The 24,319-nt window shown below is 37.7% G+C and overlaps 1 protein-coding gene across 5 annotated transcripts in view; it reads left to right on the plus strand.

Moving 5' to 3' along the window:
* ulk4 (unc-51 like kinase 4) overlaps window positions 1-24,319 on the plus strand; it is a 244,137-nt gene that overhangs the window by 138,400 nt on the left and 81,418 nt on the right. For all 5 annotated transcript variants that reach the window (XM_048152779.1, XM_048152780.1, XM_048152778.1 and 2 more), the window contains one exon: window positions 5,850-5,898. In XM_048152779.1, coding sequence (XP_048008736.1) covers window positions 5,850-5,898 — 49 coding nt within the window. The remainder of the gene's footprint in view (window positions 1-5,849; window positions 5,899-24,319) is intronic.

The raw sequence follows: 24,319 nt of genomic DNA on the forward strand, positions 1-24,319 counted from the left end.
CAAACTGACAGAACTGGAGAGGATCTGCAAGGAGGAATGGCAGAGGATCCCCAAATTCAGGTGTGAAAAACTTGTTGCATCTTTCCCAAAAAGACTCATGGCTGTATTAGATCAAAAGGGTGCTTCTACTAAATACTGAGCAAAGGGTCTGAATACTTAGGACCATGTGATATTTCAGTGTTTTCTTTTTTTAATAAATCTGCAAAAATGTCAACAATTCTGTGTTTTTCTGTCAATATGGGGTGCTGTGTGTACATTAATGAGGGAAAAAATGAACTTAAATAATTTTAGCAAATGGCTGCAATATAACAAAGAGTGAAAAATTTAAGGGGGTCTGAATACTTTCCGTACCTACTGTATATAAGGTCATTGTACTATACTATACGTTTCAGAACTGAAAACTTCCTTTTTAATCCAATAAAAGCTTTTATTGACATTGGCCCATTGAACGACTGATCCTGGAATGGGCCTAGGTGAAACACAGAAGAAATCAACGCCTACTTCATCAGTGAAATGTTAGACCCGCGCTCTGGTGTGTTAGTGAGATGACAAGGAGAGAAGAGCGATACAGGACTAAAATAACATTAACTTTGAAAGGATCCTAATGCTAGGAATATGGTTATTTATTTTCAACCATGTGAATGTCTCAGTTAAACATTATTTATTTGTATTCGGTATTTCACTTTGGATACTTTTGTAAATCGGTCGAATTTTGGCGCAGACTTTGCAAACAGACTTTTACTTCAGTAATACAACATCATGTAAGTATCTGAGTTACTCCTACTGTTCTAATGCCTGATCTGATATGTAATGATTCATGTACAGTCAGATGTTCTTTGTCTGTGTGACAGTAAATCAAACCAGTGACTAAACGGTCAATTTCACATTGTTTCTCTTAGTAGGATGAAAATAATGTTATTTAAACAGTGATTAAATTATATAACGGAAGCAATCAAAGAACGCTTCCTTCACAATCATTGGAGCTGTCAATCAAACAGCACAAGTTTTTCAGTGACTGAGTTCTGGACATGCGCCAAAACTCCTGTTTTATTCAACAAATCTCTTAGTTATATTGCGTTTGCACTGTTAGTGATGATGAAAGCATTTGTTAGTGTACAGAAATTGAGTTGCAATGATGAGATCTCTGCTTTCATACGCTCAACATGTCTGTGATCGACTACAATGTTCATCACTGCAACCTTTCATGCCACAATTTAAATATAATGCTATAGATCTAAATATAATGCAGCACTTTTCACGATTAGTTAACCTTGAGAGCTGTAATAGTAAAAACATGCTAAAAGAGAGAGTAATACTTGACTATTCCAAATGGAAAGATGTTAGCCAATCACAGCAGTGGGCGTTTACACTGAAGTCTCAAAGTAGGCATGCCCCTTAAAACAGAGCGTTCAAATAAGAGGGCTAAAATCAGGGTAGCAAAAATGCCTTTTATTTCTAAATTATGACATTTTTTTTTTTAATGTAAAAAGCATACTAATATCTAAGCACACTAAGTGCACCCCAGGAAACATTATAAATCAATAAAACAATGCAGTTCATGACCCCTTTAACTTGCAGGTAGGACAAAATATACCAGGGCTTGTCAGCAGCCAATAACCATTATGTCTCAACCCTGAACTTATTCATGGTTCAAATTCAAGCCTGTACAGATAAGCAGATAATTTTTCATGTCATTGTAATAATATTTTTATTTTATTTTATCTTTTTAAGAAATTAATACATATTTTCAGCAAGGATATATTTAATTGGTCAAGAGTTATAGTTAATAATAGAAATATAATTTCTATTGTCACCAAAATTGTCACTTTCTATTTATCAAAGAATTGTGGAGAAAAAAAAAATGATTCCACAAAAATATTAAGCAACACAACTGTTTTCAACTGTAGTAATAAAAAGAAATGTTATACTTAAGCACCAAATCAGCGTATTAGAATGGTTTTTGAAGGCATTTGACTCTGAAAATGGCTGCTGAAAATTCAGCTTTTCAGAATTAGTTACATTTTAAAATATATTAAAACAGAAAATAGATCAAATAGATCTTTGGTGAGCATAACCCGGACCCAAAACTTTTAAACGGTATTGTAGATGGTCACTAACAGACACTGATTAAAAGCAAAACTAATTTCATGGGGTGTATGACTGTACTATGTGAATAGTACTCTGGTCTCACTAACAAAATGGCATTGCTGTTGCAGGCCCTGTTTCTGGTTTTGTTTATTTTTTTACCCAACTCCATCAAAATACACAATCATTTTGCCACAGTAAAACCTGTTTTGACCCTAAAAATCCCTAAATCCCAGGTTTTGAGCTGTGCTGACTTCTAGTAGACTTTCAGGCACAAAGAGGATATTTCTCTCTCTGCCTGTGACTTTGGTTCATATAGCAAGAATTCAGCAAGTTAGTTGGAGATTTACTCATAGATCTCTGCATTCACCTTATCTTAGGTATACTGGGCAGCTCCCTCTCTTTCTCACTAAAAGAAACCATATCCTCCATAGAGGACACACTCAGGGGAGAATGACCAAATAACTATAGCTATGTCATATATCACTCTATTGACTGGGAAGGGCGCTGTATTCCAAATGTGACCCTTCAACTAAATTCATTTTTTCTGTCTGTCCTTTTCTCAAATTAGTGAAGCATTCTGCTCTATGCACCTTTTGCATACGGTAATTGGCTGGGAATCAAAGACCTTAATCAATAAGAGAGCATGGCGAGTCATTTTCAATAAAGGCATCCATTACTCCTCTGAGCCAGGCCGTCTGGAGCATTCTCTGGCTGTGTTTCAAAACCTCGTCAGCTGTCTACCTAGACAGTATTTTTGAGCTTCATAGGTGCGTTTGAAGTGGACTATCTACCAAGATGTATTTGAATGTTCAAATCAAATGATATGAATCAAGTGAGTAGCCAAGATAGTCAGCAGTTTTGGACATCATAATTACATACAAACCTAGCGAGCAGCCTACCATGTCAGCAATTTTATGCATCATATAGGCACATTTGTACATTCTATTTAAATGATTTAAACCTTGTGAACTGCCTACCTAGTCAGCACTTTTAGACAACATATAAGCATATTTAAATATTGGACTCAAACTAAATGAGCACCTTATCTAGATGGCATTTTAGCAAACATTTGCAAACATGTTCAAAAATTTTATTTAAATTGAGTTGACTACCAAGCAGTGATGGAGTACTCGAGTCCTGTACTCGGACTCGAGTCCGACTCGAGTCACTATTCTTTGGACTCGAGTCCCACTCGAGACTCCATTCTCTGGACTCGTGACTCGACTTGGACTCGCGGACTGATGACTCGTACTTGGACTCGGACTCGAGGATATATAAAATCGGACTTGAGCATTCATCACGTTGTTTTTGACTAAATATGTTATAAAAAATTATATAAGTTTATATATAATAATAAATATTATATAAGGTTTCGTGCCCAAGACCGGCCGGGATCTATTTTTTCCCTCACAGACACTGCTACCGCTCGCTCTCTTGACAACACACTCACTGACGTCACTCACTTTATGCTCGTGCATGATTCGGGGGCTAAATGTTCAAATTTGGAAAATGCAGAAAGATGTGCCCCGGATCGTGAAATTCGCCTACACAAATTTTGCATCTAATGCTGGAAAGAGCCGTGCTAAATGTTGTGTGTGTAATCGCACAATTAAGGAAAAGACTGGGACAACTTCAAACTTTAACAGACACCTGTCACGGATGCACCCAGAAAAGTAAGTAAACTATTATTGACTAATGCATATATGATAATAAACAGAAGAAGCTAGGGTTAGGCGATGTTTGACAATTTGGCATCAGACGTCGACGATGTCTAATGTCTGGTTCAGATTACACATTTTTTTTGGTCTGTTGCAATGGTCACTGTGTCAGATGGATGACGCAATTTTGACTCCTAAAATCCTGTGGTGTCGTGGACAAGAAACATGTCAGACTAGCGTTACACGTTGCTTTCTGACCAGTTGCGTGCCGTCACACACACACATTCACTTGAACACATACAAACGCACTACTCACGCTAAATCACTCGGTCACTCACTCACAAACGCGCTCTCTCTCTCTCTCTCTCTCTCTCTCTCTCTCTCGGCATATCGTATTGATTTTTACGTTTTAAGTATTTTTAAAATACAGTGCCCTGTAAAATGCACGTTTCTTTTTTTCGCTGAGTGTATTTCTGTAATACAGTGTTAAAGGATTAGTTCACACAAAAATGAAAATTTCCTAATCATTTACTCGAATACGGGACTCGAGACTCGACTCGGACTCGAACACTGGGGACTCGAGACTCGACTCGGACTCGAACTCTGGTAATGGTGACTCGACTTGGACTCGACTCGGACTCTTCTTGGTGACTCGAGACTCGACTCGGACTCGACAGTTAGTGACTCGACTACAACACTGCTACCAAGACAGCATTTTTGGCTGTTATAGTCATGTTTGAACAATCAATTTAAAAACAATTTGAATACATAGTATTTTTGAGCAAACCTTCTTTGCAGCCTTTTTAGACATCTTAGACATCATACAATTGATTCAAATGAATTGAACACAAGCTGCCTATCTGTACAGCTACTTTTGGCACTCATAGTCACATTTGTATGTTCATTTCAAAAACTGAGCTGCCTACATGTACAGCATTTTTAGGCCATCATAGATGCATTTATATATTAGAATCAAATGGTCTGAACTTAGTGGAGCTTCCTTCTTGATAGCGTTTTTTTTTTTTTTTTTTTTTTTTTTACCATAATAGTCTTCTTCAGTTAATTTGATTCAGTCCTAGTGAACTTTCTATCTAAACAGTCTTATTGGACAGATTCAAACATTTAGTTAAAATGATTATACCCATACTCAGAATTTGTCCTTTGCATTTAACCCATCCAGTTAGTGCACACACATTAGGGAGTAGTGAGTAGTGAACACACACACACACAGCAAACCGTGGACACACACCCAGAGCAGTTGGCAGCCATTTTGCTGTTGCACCCGGGGAGCGATTGGGGGTTAGGTGCCTTGCTCAGAGCCGCAGATTCTTTCACGAAACACCGCTGCGTGTTGCAGTTCTTCTGTGGCTTTCATTGGAACTATTATTTCATTGCAAAATTGAGCAAACAACACTGACAATACTCCATTTAAAATGCGTATCACTTAATATGTTGTTGAAGTAAAACCCCTTTATGTTGTTGAAGTGTTATATAAATTTGTGCAACCATTACGTGACAATCCTGTAATACCTGAAACATTTTTTTTTTAATTGCAGCCGCTGCCATTTTTCTACCTTAATTCATCTGGAGTTTTTTATACAGTGTATACACAGCATTTTGTGGCATCATAGGCAAGTTTAAACATTAAAATCGTTAGATTTGAACTTGGATCAAAGTGGTGCTTCCCTCTTGACAGACTATTTGAGCATAATAATCTTATTCTTTGATTCCCAAAAATGCTATCTAGGTAGGAAGCTCACTAGGTTTTTATATACATCCTCTTTATTTCTCACTCTCGATATATTGTTGTGTTTCCATCTGACTTACTCCCTCCATCACTCTTTCATCCTTTCAGTGGCATACTTTCTCTCTCTCTTTTTCACTTGTCACTGGATTAGTCAAAGGTCATTTTCCCAACTGACTGATCTTGGCACGACAGTGTTCACACCTCAGCGGTCCCGTTCAGAGCCAAAACCCAAATGCACGCACAAGTGTCACACTAATGAAGATGGAACGTGGGCCTAGTGCCATGAAGTAAATGTGTGTGTCACAAGTTAAATGCGTGTACACTTATGTGTGTGTGTTTGTGTTTTCCCCCAACAGGCTTGTTAGAGAGAGTCGTCTCCTGCCTGCTATCTTTCAAGTCATAGAGGTAAGTGTGCTTCTAAACCTTCTGGTTTCCTCACTGTCTGTTTGCTTGATTCGTTTATTGCCTTGGGTTTTCTGCTCTGACTTCGGAAAGCAATGATATTACCAGAAAATGATGAGCTTTATGGAAATCAGAAAACACTATATTGGAGAAATTGGCCATGTTGCAGTAATGCGTCAAAGTATTTTAAAAAGAAATAGCAGTAGAATTGTACCTGTCCTAGATAAAGCTGTGCTGTATTGGTAATTAAAAGGCATAGTTCATTAAAAAAGTATCTTCTGTCATGATTTATTGATTCCCAGTTCAGTTCTGATTCCATTCAGTGTTATTTTTATTTATGTGTATTTATTTGTTTGTTTATTTTCGAAAAATAGTGAATCCGAGAAAAAAAATTCAGAATTGTGAGATATAATTGAGATCTCGCATTTTTACCTCGCATTTCTGACTTTTTTTCTCACATTTGCTAGTTTGTCTCACAATTCAGACTTTATATCTTGCAATTATGGCTTTATTTCTTGCAATTAAATTTTCTTCTGTGATTTGTGAGTTACAAACTTGCAGTTGTGGATCATAAAGTTGAATTGTGAAATATAAACTCGCAATTGCAAAAAAAAAAGTCAGAATTGTGATAGAAACTTGCAATCCCAGGGGAAAAAAATTGTAAGTTTATCTCACAATTCTAATTTTATATCTCACAAGAGTTTATAACTCACAATTACAAGTTTATACCTTGCAATTCTGACTTTATTTCTTACAATTCAGAGTTTATAACAATTCTGACTTTTTTCTCAGATTTGTGAGATATAAACTTGCAATGGCAAGTTACAGGGTGTTTTCACACCTGTGGATCGTTTGTTTTGTTCCAAAACAGGGACTAAATTTGTTAGTGTTGCATTTTCTTCTTGGTTCATTTCGCGTTCACACGGCAGCATTTCAAAGTGTACCAAAATGTGTTTATGCAAGTCATATGCGAGTACAGCTGTCCTCTTATTGGTCAGAGTTTCTCAGCGTCATCCATCAAAATGATTGACAAGTTAGCTCCATGAGCTTATTGTGGCTTTATTTGTAGTTGTCGAGACACACGCAAACACTATACGAATGTAGCCATCATTCCCGCTGTTAAATCATATACTTCATTCATATTAAAGCTGCAGTAGGTAACTTTTGTAAAAATGTATTTTTTACATATTTGTTAAACCTGTCATTATGTCCTGACAGTAGAATATGAGACAGATAATCTGTGAAAAAATCAAGCTCCTCTGGTTCCTCCCAGTGGTCCTATTGCCATTTGCAGAAATACACCGCTCCCGGTAAGAAACAACCAATCAGAGTCAGGAGGAGTGTCTTAGCAGTGTCAATCAAGCTCGTGTGCGCGCTGATCACACTCCTGTCATGCACAGCCATAGTGCACAGCGTGTACAGGCATTCAAATTCAAGATTACCGGTGTGCAGCAGCTTTGCTTATGGAGGACAAACAATCCAGTTTCGTACGTATAATACCCCATAAAGTGCGTATCATATGCACGCGAAAAACTCATTTTGCCGTATATATTCTACGAGATTACAAACTCGTACTATTGATACGCATTTTCGTGTGATCGGGCTCTATTAAGTCATGATATGCAGTTTTAAGATTTTTTTCAGGCGAGAATGTGCTGGTTTAAAGCTCAAATTTGTGGTTTATTGATAAAGATTGCGCCTTTCTGAAAATTTGATCTGACGTTGTCGGAGTTTTGAGATCCAGGCGATCACCGGACTCTCAGCACTCATGTACCCAGCCGAGAGCAGCCTTACCTCGGCTAATCCTTCTGACGTTTGCCGCTGGCTCCTTTTTGGCTGAGGGTAACGTGACGTTTCATAAATTTATAAATGGCTATTTAACTTTTGTATCATACTAAAGCGCTGATTTTGTACGCTTGACTGAATTGTTTGCTTTATTTCTTATTGTATATTTTTATACCTTTTATAATGGCTATTATTGAACATTAAAACTGACATTTAACAAAGAGAGAAGGTTGTGTTTTATGTTAAAGCCTATTTCATTTCATTACAGTGAAGATAATCAGAGTATGCACAAATAGTATTACATTTAATATGTTTGAAATGTAAACGAAAAGAGGCAGGGTTGTTTAATATTCGTTTTGTTATAAATATAAGCAGACATTGCAGATAATTAATCACTCGTCGCCTGAGGCTATTAATATGTTTTTGTTTGTTTCTTTAAATAAAACGAAAAGAGGCAGAGTGGTTTAATAACAAATTTTGTTTTATTCTTGGCTAAAATATACATACAGAGATAACCGGAGAAGCCAGTTATTTGCGTACTGTAACATTACCGTTATATTATCTTACTAACTATTTATTACTTATAGAAATAGTGCATATACGTCATATAGTTACATTACATGTATTGCAAAATACGTAATGTTTTGAGGACCAAGTTTGTAGTCAAAGTATGGGAAGGCCATAGTCAATGTAAATCATATTGTTGATGTTTTGTCCGTATCAGTGAATGTGCTATAACTGTTTATCCGCCGTCATCGGTGGCCCTGCTTGCTTACTAGCCTGCGCGTTCACGGCAGGCTCTGTTGTGATGGGGGAGGAGCTGTGGAGGGAGGGCTGTAGCGCAGCAGAGAGCAAGGGGGAGTGACCTGTGAGTTGTGCTTGTTCAAATTTTCAGGCTAAGTCAACGTTTTCTAAAAACTCCCTACTGCAGCTTTAATACTTGCGGCAAATTCAAACTCTCAAATTCTTCCTCTCTGGATCTCCCAGTGCTGTCTAGTAGTCTAACTGTGCCGAGACCATATATATGTTATAATTGTTATAATGTTATAATTGTTATAATTCAGGTAGAGCCGGAATCAAGGCTTCGTCAGGACAGCATTCTTGCATGAAGAAGCACAATTACACAACATTTAAAGGTGCCCTAGAACTTTAATTAGAAATGAGCCGATTCAGGGTGTGTGGCCCTTTAAATCTCGTGCTCCATGCCCCAAGAGCTCGCGCTTGCCTTAAACAACATAAAAAAAAAGTTCAATTAGCTAATATAACCCTCAAAATGGATCTTTACAAAGTGTTCGTCATGCAGCATGTCTAATCGCGTAAGTACAGTGTTTATTTTGATGTTTACATTGATTCTGAATGAGTTTGAGGCTATGCTCCGTGGCTAACGGCTAATGCTACACTGTTGGAGAGATTTATAAAGAATGAAGTTGTGTTTATGCATTTTACAGACTACAAGTGTTTAAAAATGAAAATAGCGACGGCTCTTGTCTCCGTGAATACAGTAAGAAACGATGGTAACTTTAACCACATTTAACAGTACATTAGCAACATGCTAACAAAACATTTAGAAAGACAATTTACAGATATCACTAAAAATATCATGCTATCATGAATCATGTCAGTTATTATTGCTCCATCTGCCATTTTTTGCTATTGTCCTTGCTTGCTTACCTAGTCTGATGATTCAGCTGTGCACATCCAGACGTTCTGCCCTTGTCTAATGCCTTTCATAATGTTCAATTTTATAATTCAATTTTTGAATCTAGGGCACCTTTAAGATGTAGAGGTGCTCTTTGGTTTTCAACTACGGTAACTAATGTGCTCACTCACAAAATCAGACACTACTGCTTTTTCATTTCTCATTATGAATTACAATATTGTTTGGTTCGTTGGTCCATTGGGTTGGATTGCTTTCACATCTCAAGCGAACAGCTCCATAATTGGTTTGAAAGCGCCAACTTGAAGAGGTGATCTTGGTACGCTTGGGGGGTCTGCTTTTGGCTCACACCTGAGTGCGATTGCTGCATTCACATCTGCCCAAATGAACTGCACCAAGGGGGACAACGAACTCTAGTGCGATTCAACCGAACTAAATGAGGCAGGTGTGAAAGCACCCACAAAGTAATTGCCAGATATAACTTGCAATTTCAAAAAAAAAAAAAAAGTCAGAATTGTGAGATAAAAAGTCACAATTGCCTTTTTTATTTTTTTATTTCGTGGAAGAAACAAACTCCATGAAGCTTTTTTGTGAAAAATACACTGAGCAAAATTATAAACACAACACTTGTTTTTGCCCCCATTTTTCATGAGCTGAACTCAAAGATCTAAGACTTTTTTTATGTACACAAAAGGCCTATTTCTCTCAAATATTGTTCACAAATCTGCCTAAATCTGTTAGTGAGCACATCTCCTTTGTCGAGATAATCCATCCACCTCAGAGGTGTGGCATATCAAGATGCTGATTAGACAGCTTGATTATTGCACAGGTGTGCTTTAGGCTGGCCACAATAAAAGGCCACTCTAAAATGTGCAGTTTTATCACACAGCACAATGCCACAGATGTCGCAAGTTTTGACGAAGCGTGCAATTGGCATGCTGACTGCAGGAATGTCCACCAGAGCTGTTGCCCATGAATTGAATGTTCATTTCTCTACCATAAGCCGTCTCCAAAGGCGTTCCAGAGAATTTGGCAGTACATCCAACCGGCCTCATAACTGCAGACCACGTGTAACCACACCATCCCAGGACCTCCACATCCAGCATCTTCACCTCCAAGATCGTCTGAGACCAGCCACCCGGACAGCTGCTGCAACAATCAGTTTGCATAACCAAAGAATTTCTGCACAAACTGTCAGAAACCGTCTCAGGGAAGCTCATCTGCATGCTCGTCGTCCTCATCTGGGTCTCGACCTGACTGCAGTTCGTCGTCGTAACCGACTTGAGTGGGCAAATGCTCACATTCGATGGCATCTGGCACTTTGGAGAGGTGTTCTCTTCACGGATGAATCCCGGTTTTCACTGTACAGGCAGATAGCAGACAGCGTGTATGGCGTCGTGTGGGTGAGCGGTTTGCTGATGTCAACGTTGTGGATCGAGTGGCCCATGGTGGCGGTGGGGTTATGGTATGGGCAGGTGTATGTTATGGACAATGAACACAGGTGCATTTTATTTATGGCATTTTGAATGCACAGAGATACCGTGACGAGATCCTGAGGCCCATTGTTGTGCCATTCATCCACGACCATCACCTCATGATGCAGCATGATAATGTACGGCCCCATGTTGCAAGGATCTGTACACAATTCCTGGAAGCTGAAAACATCCCAGTTCTTGCATGGCCAGCATACTCACTGGACATGTCACCCATTGAGCATGTTTGGGATGCTCTGGATTGGCGTATACGACAGCGTGTTCCAGTTCCTGCCAATATCCAGCAACTTCGTACAGCCATTGAAGAGGACCAACATTCCACAGGCCACAATCAACAATCAACTCTATGCAAAGGAGATGTGTTGCACTGCGTGAGGCAAATGGTGGTCACACCAGATACTGACTGGTTTTTGGACCCCCCCAATACAGTAAAACTGCACATTTTAGAGTGGCCTTTTATTGTGGCCAGCCTAAGGCACACCTGTGCAATAATCAAGCTGTCTAATCAGCATCTTGATATGCCACACCTGTGAGGTAGATGGATTATCTCGGCAAAGGAGAAGTGCTCACTAACACAGATTTAGACAGATTTGTGAACAATATTTAAGAGAAATAGGCCTTTTGTGTACGTAGAAAATGTCTTAGATCTTTGAGTTCAGCTCATGAAAAATGGGAGCAAAAACAAAAGTGTTGCGTTTATAATTTTGTTCAGTGTAGAAAGGGAATTAAATTGTTGTTCGCTGAAAATCTTCACTGCTTCGCCTTCACTGCAGCTCTCTTTTCTTAATTTTCTATATTTGAACTGCCTTGACACGTTAAGTCACGACATGCGTAAAAAAAATGATGTTTTGCAGTCAGTGGTGTGAAACCAGATGGCATATTGACGTGTCATTTAATAATCTAAATGTCAATGAGATTACAGAGTTTCAGTGGAGGGGAAAATTATTGGAAAATAATGACTGTCTGTCATAAAATGGATGACTACGAGTTCCACTTAAAAACAAAACAAATAAAATCATTATCAGTTTATTAATTACAAAATAAAAATGTTAATAAATCACCTTTTAAATGACGTGTCATTTTAGAATCTGAATGCTAATGAGATTACAGAGCTTCGACGGAGAGGAAAATTATCGGAAAATTATGACTTTATTTCTGCCTGTCACAAAATGGACAGCTAAAGTTCCACTTAAAAATAAAACAAAGGATTCAGTTATTAATGTAATCATTTCAAATTAAAAATGTTAATAAATTAAAATGAAACAAATGTATCTTTTCAAATTGAGAGATAAATTGACATGTATGAATGTAATTCACATTTACAAATGCAATTAAATGTAACAATACAGTATTAATATCATAGCATAACTTACAATATTGTAAAGTATTTTATAAGCATTTAAATAAAGGCAATTTGTGTGTGTGTGTGTGTGTGTGTGTAACAGTCAGACCTTTCCCTCTGAGCATGTTCCCATCCCAGTATCCATTGAGTTATTATGTAAATGAGGCAGTAGGGGTCTGACCTATCACAGTGTAATGTGTAATTGGGTTGCAGAGTTAATGGAGTGTGGATGTGAGGCCTTTTCAACAGCAGGTTACATTCTCATTAGAGTGGACCCTACATCGACTGTTAACAGTCAACACCACCCCCACCCCTCGAAAACACACAAACACACACACATACTTATACTTACACCCACAGTGAACGGCAGTCTAATATATCATCACTGTCGGGTGGAAACCTTGTTTCTCCAAAACCGTTACTTTTCAGGAAATGGAAATTTTAATTTTTTACATAATTAATATGTTGTCAAACACTATATTGTCAAAGTTGATATTGTGGCTTCATATGGACATTGGTCAGACATTGGTCATTTTACCAAAATCAAGCTCAAATGGAGTTGTGAATTTTGGACATGTATGATTTGTCCATCATTAAAACATCTGCATCTGAGGCAGTAAGTGCATTGCATTACATTCTCATCAACTTACAGGTTATGACTTTTTTTTTTTTTTTTTTTTTTTGGTTGTTTTTTTGTCATTTTGCTAAAATCTCATGTCATAAAAGATGAAGTGCTTTGCACAGGCTATTTAAGACAATATTGTCTATGACTCGACAACAAATAGACTAATGCCGGGTTCAGATTGCACAATATTTTTGTCGTTTATGATAGTCATTGTGTCAGATTATATGATTTTGACTAAAATGTTGTTGTGGTTGGCAGAAAGACACCCTTCTCCACTCTCAAAATACAAAAACATTTATTTTGGTCTCATCACTCCAGAGTATAGAATATAAAAATATTTAACAAGCTATGAAGTAAAATATCTAGCTTCTGCCAGACTGCCTTCTGTATTCAAATTACAGAAAAAAAAACGCAACTGGCATCGCGTCAGTTAAGTTTTTTTCCGTAAGTTAAATAGGGAAGGTGTAAGACATAGCGTAAGCAACTGCAAGAGTTTTACAGAAGGCAGTATTCAGCAGACCCTGTCTTCAGCTTATTTTCCCATAATGCTCTGCGGTGAGCTGATTGCATGCCTGTTATCTTCATTTACCCGATTTCTCTCTCTTATTCGCTGACCTGTGGTCTGTAATCACATTTGCTGCTGATTTTAGCACTGTGCCAATGAGGTGGGCTCATCTCAGACCTGTAACGTCCATCTGTGCTTGTCTTGTCTTTTTCTCACAGCTAGCGTTTGGTTTGGAAATTCTCTCAGCAGTATAGCAAGGCAGTTAAGCCCCACTTTATTTGGTCAGTTGCTGTTGTCTGGCAGGAGATTAAATCAAACAGCCGGAGAAGATCTTTCGGTTTTAATCTGGAGAGCTTCTGAACCTTATGAACCTTATTGTAAAATGTTACCGAATTTTCATTTTGGGGTGAACTAACCCTTTAATTAAAGTGCTTCTATTCTTTTTAAAATATTACCTTTCATGTACTGTATAATATAGCTTGTGAATGTAAAAGGTCTGCAAAATTTTAAAGATCGAAGTGCACGACAAATAAAGAAAGAATTGATTCTGAAATGCCGTTAATGAAATGTCGTTAATAATTCCTGTCTCACTTCCTGTTTCAAACCTACGTAACAATGTAACAAATTTGCATAATGCCAGCCCTTAGATCTTCATTGGCTGCCCATGAACAATATCTACTTTGCTCTGCCCTCAAACACTGTAGTTGTAGTTGAGACTGGAAGAGTTTGGTTTTTGTTGTCGGCATTTCGAGAAGAGGCTGTTTTCACTGCTGCGAAAGCAAATCCACTTTGCATGCAATTCAAAAGGATGAGGACTCGCTCTAGAATTGATACGGAGAAGAAAAAGAAAAAAAAACGACTGTTTGTACAGTGCTCAGCGTAAATGAGTACACCCCCTTTGAAAAGTAGCATTTTAAAGAATATCAATGAACACAAAAACAATTTCCAAAATGTTGACAAGACTAAGTTTAATATAACATCTGTTTAACTTATAATATGAAAGTAAGGTTAATAATATAACTTAGATTACACATTTTTCAGTTTACCTCAAAATAGGGTGATGCAAAAATAAGTACACCCCACAACAAAAACTACTACATCTAGTACTTTGTATGGTCTCCATGATTTTTAATGACAGAACCAAGTCTTCTAGGCATGGAATGAATAAGTTGGCGACATTTTGTAACATCTATCTTTTTCCATTCTTCAAGAATGACCTCTTTTAGAGACTGGATGCTGGATGGAGAGTGATGCTCAACTTGTCTCTTCAGAATTCTCCATAGGTGTTCGATTGGATTCAGATCAGGAGCCACTGAATCACTTTCACCCTGTTCTTCTTCTGAAATCCAACAGTGGCCTTAGATGTGTGTTTAGGATCATTGTCATGTTGGAAAAATGCACGACGACCAAGGACACGGAGTGATTGTAGCATCTTCTCTTTCAGTATAGAGCAGTACATCTGTGAATTCATGATGCCATCAATGAAATGCAGCTCCCGACACCAGCAGCACTCATGCAGCCCCACATAAGGACACTGCTACCATCATGTTTCACTGTAGGCACCATGCAGTTTTCTTTGTATTCCTCACCTTGTGACGCCATACAGTTTTGAAGCCATCAGTTCCAAAAACATTTATCTTGGTCTCATCACTCCAGAGTATCGAGTCCCAGTAGTCTTCATCTTTGTCAGCATGGGCCCTGGCAAACTCTAGGCAGGCTTTTTTGTGCCTGGGCTTTAGGAGAGGCTTCTTTCGTGGACCATGCATGCCATTCCTCTGCAGTGTACACCGTACTGTGTCACAGGAAATAGTCACCCCAGTTTGGCTTTCTACTTCTTTAGATAACTGCAGTGAACTTGTATGTCGATTTTCTTCAATTCTTCTCATCAGAAGACGCTCCTGTCGAGGTGTTAACTTACGTGGACAAACTGGACGTCTTTGTGAGATGGTTGCAGTTCCATCTTTTAAAATTTTTGTACCACTTTTGCTACAGTATTCTGACTGATACGTAAAGCTTTGCTGATCTTCTTGTAGCCTTCACCTTTCTGGTGTAAAGGAATTATTTTCTTTCTCAGGTCTTGTGACATTTCTTTTCCATGTGGTGCCATTGCTGACAGCATGAAATGGGAAGGGATTTTAACACCTTTTATAGTCAACTGTCTGCTGGACATCCTTGTAATGAATAATTAGACTCACCTGTGGTTGAATTCTTGTTAAATTAGACATTTGTAGTCTAAAAAGTAGCTTTGCTCCAGAGACTTTCAGTGGGGTGTACTCATTTTTGCATCACCCTAATTTGAGTATAACTGAAAAATGTGTAATCTAAGTTATATTATTAACCTTACTTTCATGTTATAAGTTAAATAGATGTTATATAAAATGTAGTCTTGTCAACATTTTGGAAATTGTTTTTGTGTTCATTGAGATATTGTTTAAAATGATACTTTTCAAAGGGGGTGTACTCATTTACGCTGAACACTTAGCCATTGTGTATGAAGCACAGAGAAAGCCTCCAGAGCTGAAAATGCAGATATGGTAAAGGGAATTTTGTTTCTGGCACACGCTGTAAGCAGTAGGCCAATCACAACAGACTGTGCTATCTGACCAATCAGAGTTGTCTTTAGGAAAGGAGGGGTTTAGAGAGACTGAATCTTCAAACTAAACATTTTCAGACTCTATGAGAAATGAGATGATGTGTCATGTACTGTATACTATGAGAAAATTAAAGTATTTTTGCATGTAAATTTATTGTAGGACACCTCCAAAACAAATTTAGGAACCTTTACAATAGCATAATTGGGGCACTTTAAATTAAAAAAGCTGTAGGTTTGCTCTGTAGAGAATATGTCTCACTGAAATTGAGAGAGGATGTTATGGAATGAACAACTCTTGTGATAAATGAGATGTAGACTATTACTGCTTAAGCAATACTGTGCGAAAGGCCATGCTTTACTGTGAATAGTCACAGCTAAAGGTCAAAGTGAGGCAAGATGCACAGCTGAATGCCTGCATCTCCTTTAGCTGTGACTGTATTCATAGTACAGTAGTCTTTAGTGACATGCTTTTACAAAATGGTTTCTACATGATCTTTCAAAGGTTCGGGGTCAGTAGCATTTTTTTAAAGGAAAATAATTTTATTTTTCATTTTTACAAAAACATATTTCAAATAACTGTCTATTCATCAAGGTGTCATGATTTCCACAAAAAAATAAAAAACTAACCAGCACTACCATAATAAGAAATGTTTCTTGAGCGCCAAATCAGAATATTAGAATGACAGAGCAAATGTTAAAGTATTGCATTTATTAAAGAAATGCAGCTTTGTTGAGCATAAGAGACTCAAATATTAAAAAAAAAAAAAAAAATCCTGACTTGTTTTCATTTCCTGATCTCCTCTCATATGACTTCCTGTCATTGCTTCAACTGTCCTATAAATATAAATAATAAATGCAAAAATGAAGTGAAGTGACATCCCACAGTTTGAAGATATAGTCCCTGATGTATCGCCCAAAAAATAAATAAATAAATAAATAAAAGATCTATCATTATTGTTGCCCAGTGAACAGGTGTTTCAAGTCATAGTACTATATCTATATCATGGATTTTAGCATATTCATCATGGCGTATTGAGCAGTCAGTAGCAAAGTGATCTGTTTTATCAGTTATGCTCACCACCCTTCTCTGAATCTACTGTCTCAATATTAAACTTTCTTTGGAGGCCAAACTGAACTTGATTTTACCACTTCAATCAGAGTGCAGCCCGGTCTCTGACTCTCAGTGTAATTCAGATGCGGTCCATTCATCCTCATGAGCCCTGAGAGGACATGAAAGGAAGCCGAGGACTCTAATGAACAAGAGATCGCTAATGAACCAGGAGAGAGAGAGAGAGGTTTGTGTGACTTCTTTGGCCATCTCAGCAAGCTAGTGAGCCGTAAAGAGACGTTAGCTACAGCCTCACATCCCCTTTAATGCCAATCCCTCAATACTGCTGCCCTTCCAGTTCACAATCTGCCCTCCACACAGAGGTTTGGGCCTGTTTGCTGTAACAAGCGAAGGGATTACCGCTTACCGAACATTTGAATTGTGTTAATGTGCTGAGGCGAGTCTTCTCTGTGTATCCCAAATCCCAAAGCGCCTTATTGGTCGAAACTTTCAACTGAAAAAAAAGACTAATACTGATGACAAAGGCTGAGTTGTTTAACGTATATCCAGCTCATTCAGCTCTACGAAGATTATGCTATAGGAATCAGTCCGCAGTTATACAACTTACGTGTCAACCAGAGAGCTGGTCAAAAGTTTTAATGTTGTTGGAAAAGTGTCTAGAGCTCACCAAGTCTGCATTTATTTGATGAAAAATACAGTAAAAACAATAATATTGTAAAATAATATTATAATTTTAGTGTATTTTAAAATATGATTTTCCACATTCATTACTCTAGTCTTCAGTGTCACATGATCCTTCAGAAATCATGATTTGGGGTAATATATATATATACAGTGGGTACGGAAAGTATTCAGACCCCCTTAAATTTTTCACTCTTTGTTATATTGCAGCCATTTGCTAAAATCATTTCAAGTTCATTTTTTTCTTCATTAATGTACACACAGCACCCCATATTGACAGAAAAACACAGAATTGTTGACATTTTTGCAGATTTACTAAAAAAAAAAAAAACTGAAATATCACATGATCCTAAGTATTCGCTTTGCTGTGACACTCATATATTTTACTCAGGTGCTGTCTATTTCTTCTGATCATCCTTGAGATGGTTCTACACCTTCATTTGAGTCCAGCTGTGTTTGATTATACTGATTGGACTTGATTAGGAAAGCCACACACCTGTCTATATAAGACCTTACGGCTCACAGTGCATGTCAGAGCAAATGAGAATCATGAGGTCAAATGAACTGCCTGAAGAACTCAGAGACAGAACTGTGGCAAGGCACAGATCTGGCCAAGGTTACAAAAAAAATTCTGCTGCACTTAAGGTTCCTAAGAGCACAGTGGCCTCCATAATCCTTAAATGGAAGACGTTTGGGATGACCAGAACCCTTCCTAGAGCTGGCCGTCCGGCCAAACTGAGCTATAGGGGGGGAAGAGCCTTGGTGAGAGAGGTAAAGAAGAACCCAAAGATCATTGTGGCTGAGCTCCAGAGATGCAGTCAGGAGATGGGAGAAAGTTGTAGAATGTCAAGCATCACTGCAGCCCTGCGCCAGTCGGGGCTTTATGGCAGAGTGGCCCGACGGAAGCCTCTCCTCAGTGCAAGACACATGAAAGCCCACATGGAGTTTGCTAAAAAAACACCTGAAGGACTCCAAGATGGTGAGAAATAAGATTCTCTGGTCTGATGAGACCAAGATAGAACTTTTTGGCCTTAATTCTAAGCGGTATGTGTGGAGAAAACCAGGCACTGCTCATCACCTGTCCAATACAGTCCCAACCGTGAAGCATGGTGGTGGCAGCATCATGCTGTGGGGGTGTTTTTCAGCTGCAGGGACAGGACGACTGGTTGCAATCGAGGGAAAGATGAATGCGGCCAAGTACAGGGATATCCTGGAAGAAAACCTTCTCCAGAGTGCTCAGTACCTCAGACTGGGCCGAAGGTTTACCTTCCAACAAGACAATGACCCTAAGCACACGGCTAAAATAACGAAGGAGTGGCTGTTCTTGAATGGCCCAGCCAGAGCCCTGACTTAAACCCAATTGAGCATCTCTGGAGAGACCTAAAATGGCTGTCCACCAATATTTACCATCCAACCTGACAGAACTGAGAGGATCTGCAAGGAGGAATGGCAGAGGATCTGCAAATCCAGGTGTGAAAAACTTGTTGCATCTTTCCCAAAAAGACTCATGGCTGTATTAGATCAAAAGGGTGCTTATACTAAATACTGAGCAAAGGGTCTGAATACTTAGGACAATGTGATATTTCAGTTTTTCTTTTTTAATAAATCTGCAAAAATGTCAACAATTCTGTGTTTTTCTGTAAATATGGGGTGCTATATTGTTAATGTTACAAATTATTTATTTTTTTAATGCTGTTTTTTTTGTTTGTTTTTTTTTACTTCATCAAAGAATACTGAAAAAAGTGGTTTCCACAAAAATATTAAACTGCAAAAACTGTTTTCAACATTGATAATAATAGGAACCATTGTTGATAATTGAGCACCAATAATTGATAATAATTGAGCACAAAATAACCATATTAGAATGATTTCTGAAGGATGTGACAGGAACGGCTGTTGAAAACAGCTTTGACATCACATAAATAAATTACATTTTAAAATATACTGAAATAAAAAAAAAAACAATTGAAATTGAATTGAACAATTCAAAACATTAAAGTACGTTTAAAGTTGCAATGTGTAAAATTTGGGAGGACATGCAATATAATATACATAACTATGTTTTCAGCGATACATGAAGACCTTACATAATGAACCATTATGTTTTTATTACCTTAGAATGAGTAATTTCTATCTCATACACCGCGGGTCCCCTTACATGTTAAATCATCATTATGTGCCGGCATGTTTCTACAGCTGCCCTAAATGGACAAACACTCTACAGAGTGCATTTAGTCACTATGTTGTTGTTCTTCTAATTCATTCATGTTTTTAAAGGCAGCTTGCATCATCACTATACTCTGCTGTTTTAGGCGATGACATCTTTGTCTTGTGTCGGCCAAACGGTCACCGTAGCTTCTCAGTTTTGCTTTGAAAGGGAGGGGTGGGCACTGTTGTTTGCAGTTCACAACCTCACCGCTAGATGCCGCTAAAATTTACACACTGCACCTTTAAAAGGATGTATGAAAAGCCTGTGATTTATTTGACATTCTTTATTCTTTACTTAACTTACTTAAATATATCAAGGCAGCCATGAACCATTTAAAGTCATCGTATAGTATCATTGTGGAGAAACTTTAATGAATTACTCCAACACTGCTTCCCTCGCTTTTTTTACTGCCATGGCTTTCTGTTGAATGTGACCTGTCAGTATAGATCGGGAAAAAGAAACCATTAATGTTCTTTAGAGCTGAGATGTACTTGCAGCCACACTTTCTGAGCAAGAAAAGTGCACTTAAAGCTTTTAGCTGTTCTTGTCAATCTAAGGAGCAGAAATAAAAGGATTCTGTTTTTAAGGTAGTAATAGATGAGAGTGTAAGACAGTGTTCTGAATATTTCTTCTTTAATATAGTGGATCACAACAGGAGAATCTGAAAACCATTAGTCTTACCTCAAATTTTAAATATGAAGATGTAGATATTTTTTATTTAATCTATAAAATGGGATTAGCAGGTCAAACAGTCTAATTTTTCTAGTTTCTAGTGAGAAACTGTTCAGAGGGGCATCTGCCATGGTAACACATGTAAATTTTGATGCAAATTGTAAATTTTGAATGCAATAAAAAGGTTTTGCTGGTTAGCATGTCTAAGGATTTGTTTCGTATTTTGTTACATTATGAAGTAATAGTGCGACGAAAGACCACCTCTGCAGAATCAGATCAACGCCTACTTCTACATCATTGTATCTTTGACCCCGCCCACTGGCGCGTCAGTGAGATGAGGAGAGAAGAGAGATACAGGATCACTGGACCAAAAATAACATTACCTTCCAAAGGATCATAATGCTAGGAAAATGGTTACTTATTTTCAACTATGCGAACATCTTTTATTTGTTTGTTCGGTATTTCACTAAGGATTATTTGGTAAATCAGTTGCAATTTCGGCACAGACTTTGCAAACAGACTTTTACTGCAAGATATGGACAGTAATGCCACAACATCCAAATAGCAGTGTTACTTCTAATGCCTAATCTGTGATTCATATACAGTCAGACGTTCTTTGTCTCAAAATCATTTATACATCAGTAAATCAAGCCAGTGACTAAACGGTCAACTTCAGATTGTTTCTCTTAGTAGCTTGAAAATAATCTGTTGTTTAAATTGATGAAATTATATACAGAAATCGATCAAAGAACCCTCCCTTTGCAATCGCTGGAGCTGTCAATCAAACAGTGCGAGTTTATCAGTGACTGTGCTCTGGACGCTCGCCAAAATGTCCATTATAATCGATGACGCTGTCTACACTGCACAATGAATCTTTTATTTACATCGCATTTATACTGTTAGTTATGATTAAATCATTCATGAGAGTGCAGAAATCGAGTTGCAATAATAAGATCACTGCATTCATATGCTCAACAGACGTTTCTGTCATTGGCTACAATGCTTAACGGTAACCTTTCATGCAACAGGAGTAGATCTAAATATAATGATGTAATCACTTTTCACAATTAGTTAAAGGGATAGTTCACCAAAAAAAGAAAATTCTGTCATAATTTACTCACCCTCAAGTTGTTCCAATCTGTGGAAAAGAAAAAAAGTTATTTTCCTCTCATACTATGGAAGTTAATTGGGTCCATCAACTGTTACTCTTCAAAATATTTTCTTTTGTGTTCAGCAGAAGAAAGATATTCATACAGGTTTGGAACAATTTGAGGTTGAGTAAATGATGACAGAATTTTCATTTTTGGGTGAACTATCCCTTTAATCTCGAAAGCTGTACACACGTAGTAAAAGTTTTCAAGAGAGTTCCACATGCAATACTTATTTCATATGCATAGATGTTGGCCAATCATAGCAGTGGGCGTTTACATTGAATTCTCACAGCAGACATCTCCATTCCAATAGAGCTTTCAAATCAGAGGGCTAAAATCAAGGTAGAAAATGGCCTTTTATTTGTAATTTAAAATTTTTCCCTCCTGTGACTAACCAACTAATTACAATCTAGCTAAGCTTTTTCTCATCGACTAACGTTTAGTTGACTATTAGGGGGTCGACCTTAGTTTATTATTCAGCTCAATTTAGTTCAATGTTGGTTCTATTTAGCTCAGTAACAGTGTAGATGTTGCAAAGTTCATTAGCTATGAAGCAAACTCAGTTTAACTATAAAAAAGCTTTACAAAAGATAATGGTGTCATTATTCAGCTCAGTTCAGTATTGATCCAATTTAGTTCAATAACAGTGCAAAGTTCATCAAATTATGAAACAAGCTTAATTCCGCTGTGAGAAGCTCTACAGAAGGCAATAGTGTTATTATTATTAAGCTCCAGTCCATTCAGTGTTGATTCAGTTCATTATCTAGCTCAATTTAGTCCAAGTTTTGTTGTTATCCAATAGTGTGAGTGCAGTCAAATTGATAATATTACTGAATTTTAAGTGTCTATTTTAATGTATATCGGCGAAATTTGAAATTTGTTCATTGGGAATTGGTTGGATCGTTGTTGGTTAATTGCTGTCATTTTCTAATTTGCTAATTATGAACATATAATAAAAGCTCACAGAAGTGATACAAAGAGCAGACACAATAAAATTCTCACACTATTCTTATTTTATTAGCAAAATATCCTTCCATGTCACACTCAATCGCCATTCCATGTGTGATACCACAACTGACCTCGTTTTTTGATGCAGGACAGCAGTAGATTATCTGTCATCTTTGCAGGAATGTAATATGAAGATTGTACAAGGTAATATTTATATTACCCAACACTGTGCAAGAGAATGGCACATAGCTGGCACATGCTGGTATAACCATAGACATATATAGGTACAATATACGTCACATGACTAAACACGTGTCATCGTTTTTGAATACCTTTATTGTCACAGTCCACAATACAATGAGAAAATGGCATTTTCAGATGTATCCACTTTGGGCCAAAAGGACAAAACTTAGACAAAAATATGTTTTCAAATGTTTCCAGACTAATGCCTGTGACATGTAGATGAACTGGTTTTGTTAGACAAGTTATTTTCAGCACACTCACAATATTAAACGCTTCCTCAATGTCTCTCCTGCAGTTTGTATGTGTGTGTGCTATATTTATGTATGGACTGAAGCTTCCTGATGAATGCACGACCCCTCCACTCCACCTCTCCCGAGGCTCCGTGCGGAAATAAAGTGGAAAAAGTAATGATTCCAGGCCTTGAAAATTCTTGCAGAGCCTGTGGAGGGGCTCAGAGATTCCCCTGAGACAGACATACCCTTCTCTATCTGTCTGTCAGCCAGTAGAGTTGGCCAGACCCCTCTTTCTCTCTCTTTATCTCACTTTCTCTCTCTCTTTCCCTCCCAAGCCTCACTCAGACCTCTAATTAAAACCCCCATCGATTTTTCCCCTCCTTTTTCTGCCTTCTTTCTGCTCTTCTTTGTCTGTTTATCATGTTTTTAATCGGCCCCTGGACCTGAGCTCGCTGCAGGATTAGACAGTGTCTTTGACCCTAGAGTCGAAAGACCTAGACAACACCGTCCCGACACCTCCGGCCTTAGCCGGCTCCCCCTGTTGGCCTCACCCAGCCTCGGGTGTCCGCCCTGGGGGAGAGATGAGAAGGGCAGAGCCTTGGCTCTCTCTATCTGGCAGCACCTATGCCCTCTCTGGTTAGATTCACTCTCCACTCCTGAAAATAGTAGACGGCTACACAAAAGTGGAATTGATGATCTGCACTTTTTCATATTGCCGGTTTTATAACAGACAGTGTTTGCCTCACTGGAAGTGCTTTATAGTCTTGTATTAAAGCATTAAGCAACAAAAAGGCTTGTGCTACAGTGATTTTATCAAGGTTATATGGAGTTATTTGGCACAACATGGAATGAAATGACAAAATTACTAACTATGCTAAAAGCATTGTACTGGACTGTCTTGAGTGGCTTATTTTGTTTACAAAATGGTGGTAACAGCAATATAAGAAACCAATGATACATAAATAAAACTAAAATAAATAGTTATTATTATTATTATTATTATTATTATTATTATTATTATTATTATTATTATTGAGTTCATTAAGTAAAATATTATAAAGTTTACATAAGTAAATCATTTAACTTTAAATAATTTAAGTCAATAATAATTATTTTGTGATGAAAATACCACCACAATGCTGGGGTGTTCTGGTTGGTTGCCTACTTTCAAAAAAGAATGTTGAGCCAAATTTCCACTGTAAATGTGGCACAGAAGCT

This window comes from Megalobrama amblycephala, linkage group LG13, assembly GCF_018812025.1.
Source record: "Megalobrama amblycephala isolate DHTTF-2021 linkage group LG13, ASM1881202v1, whole genome shotgun sequence".
In the NCBI taxonomy this organism is placed as follows: domain Eukaryota; kingdom Metazoa; phylum Chordata; class Actinopteri; order Cypriniformes; family Xenocyprididae; genus Megalobrama; species Megalobrama amblycephala.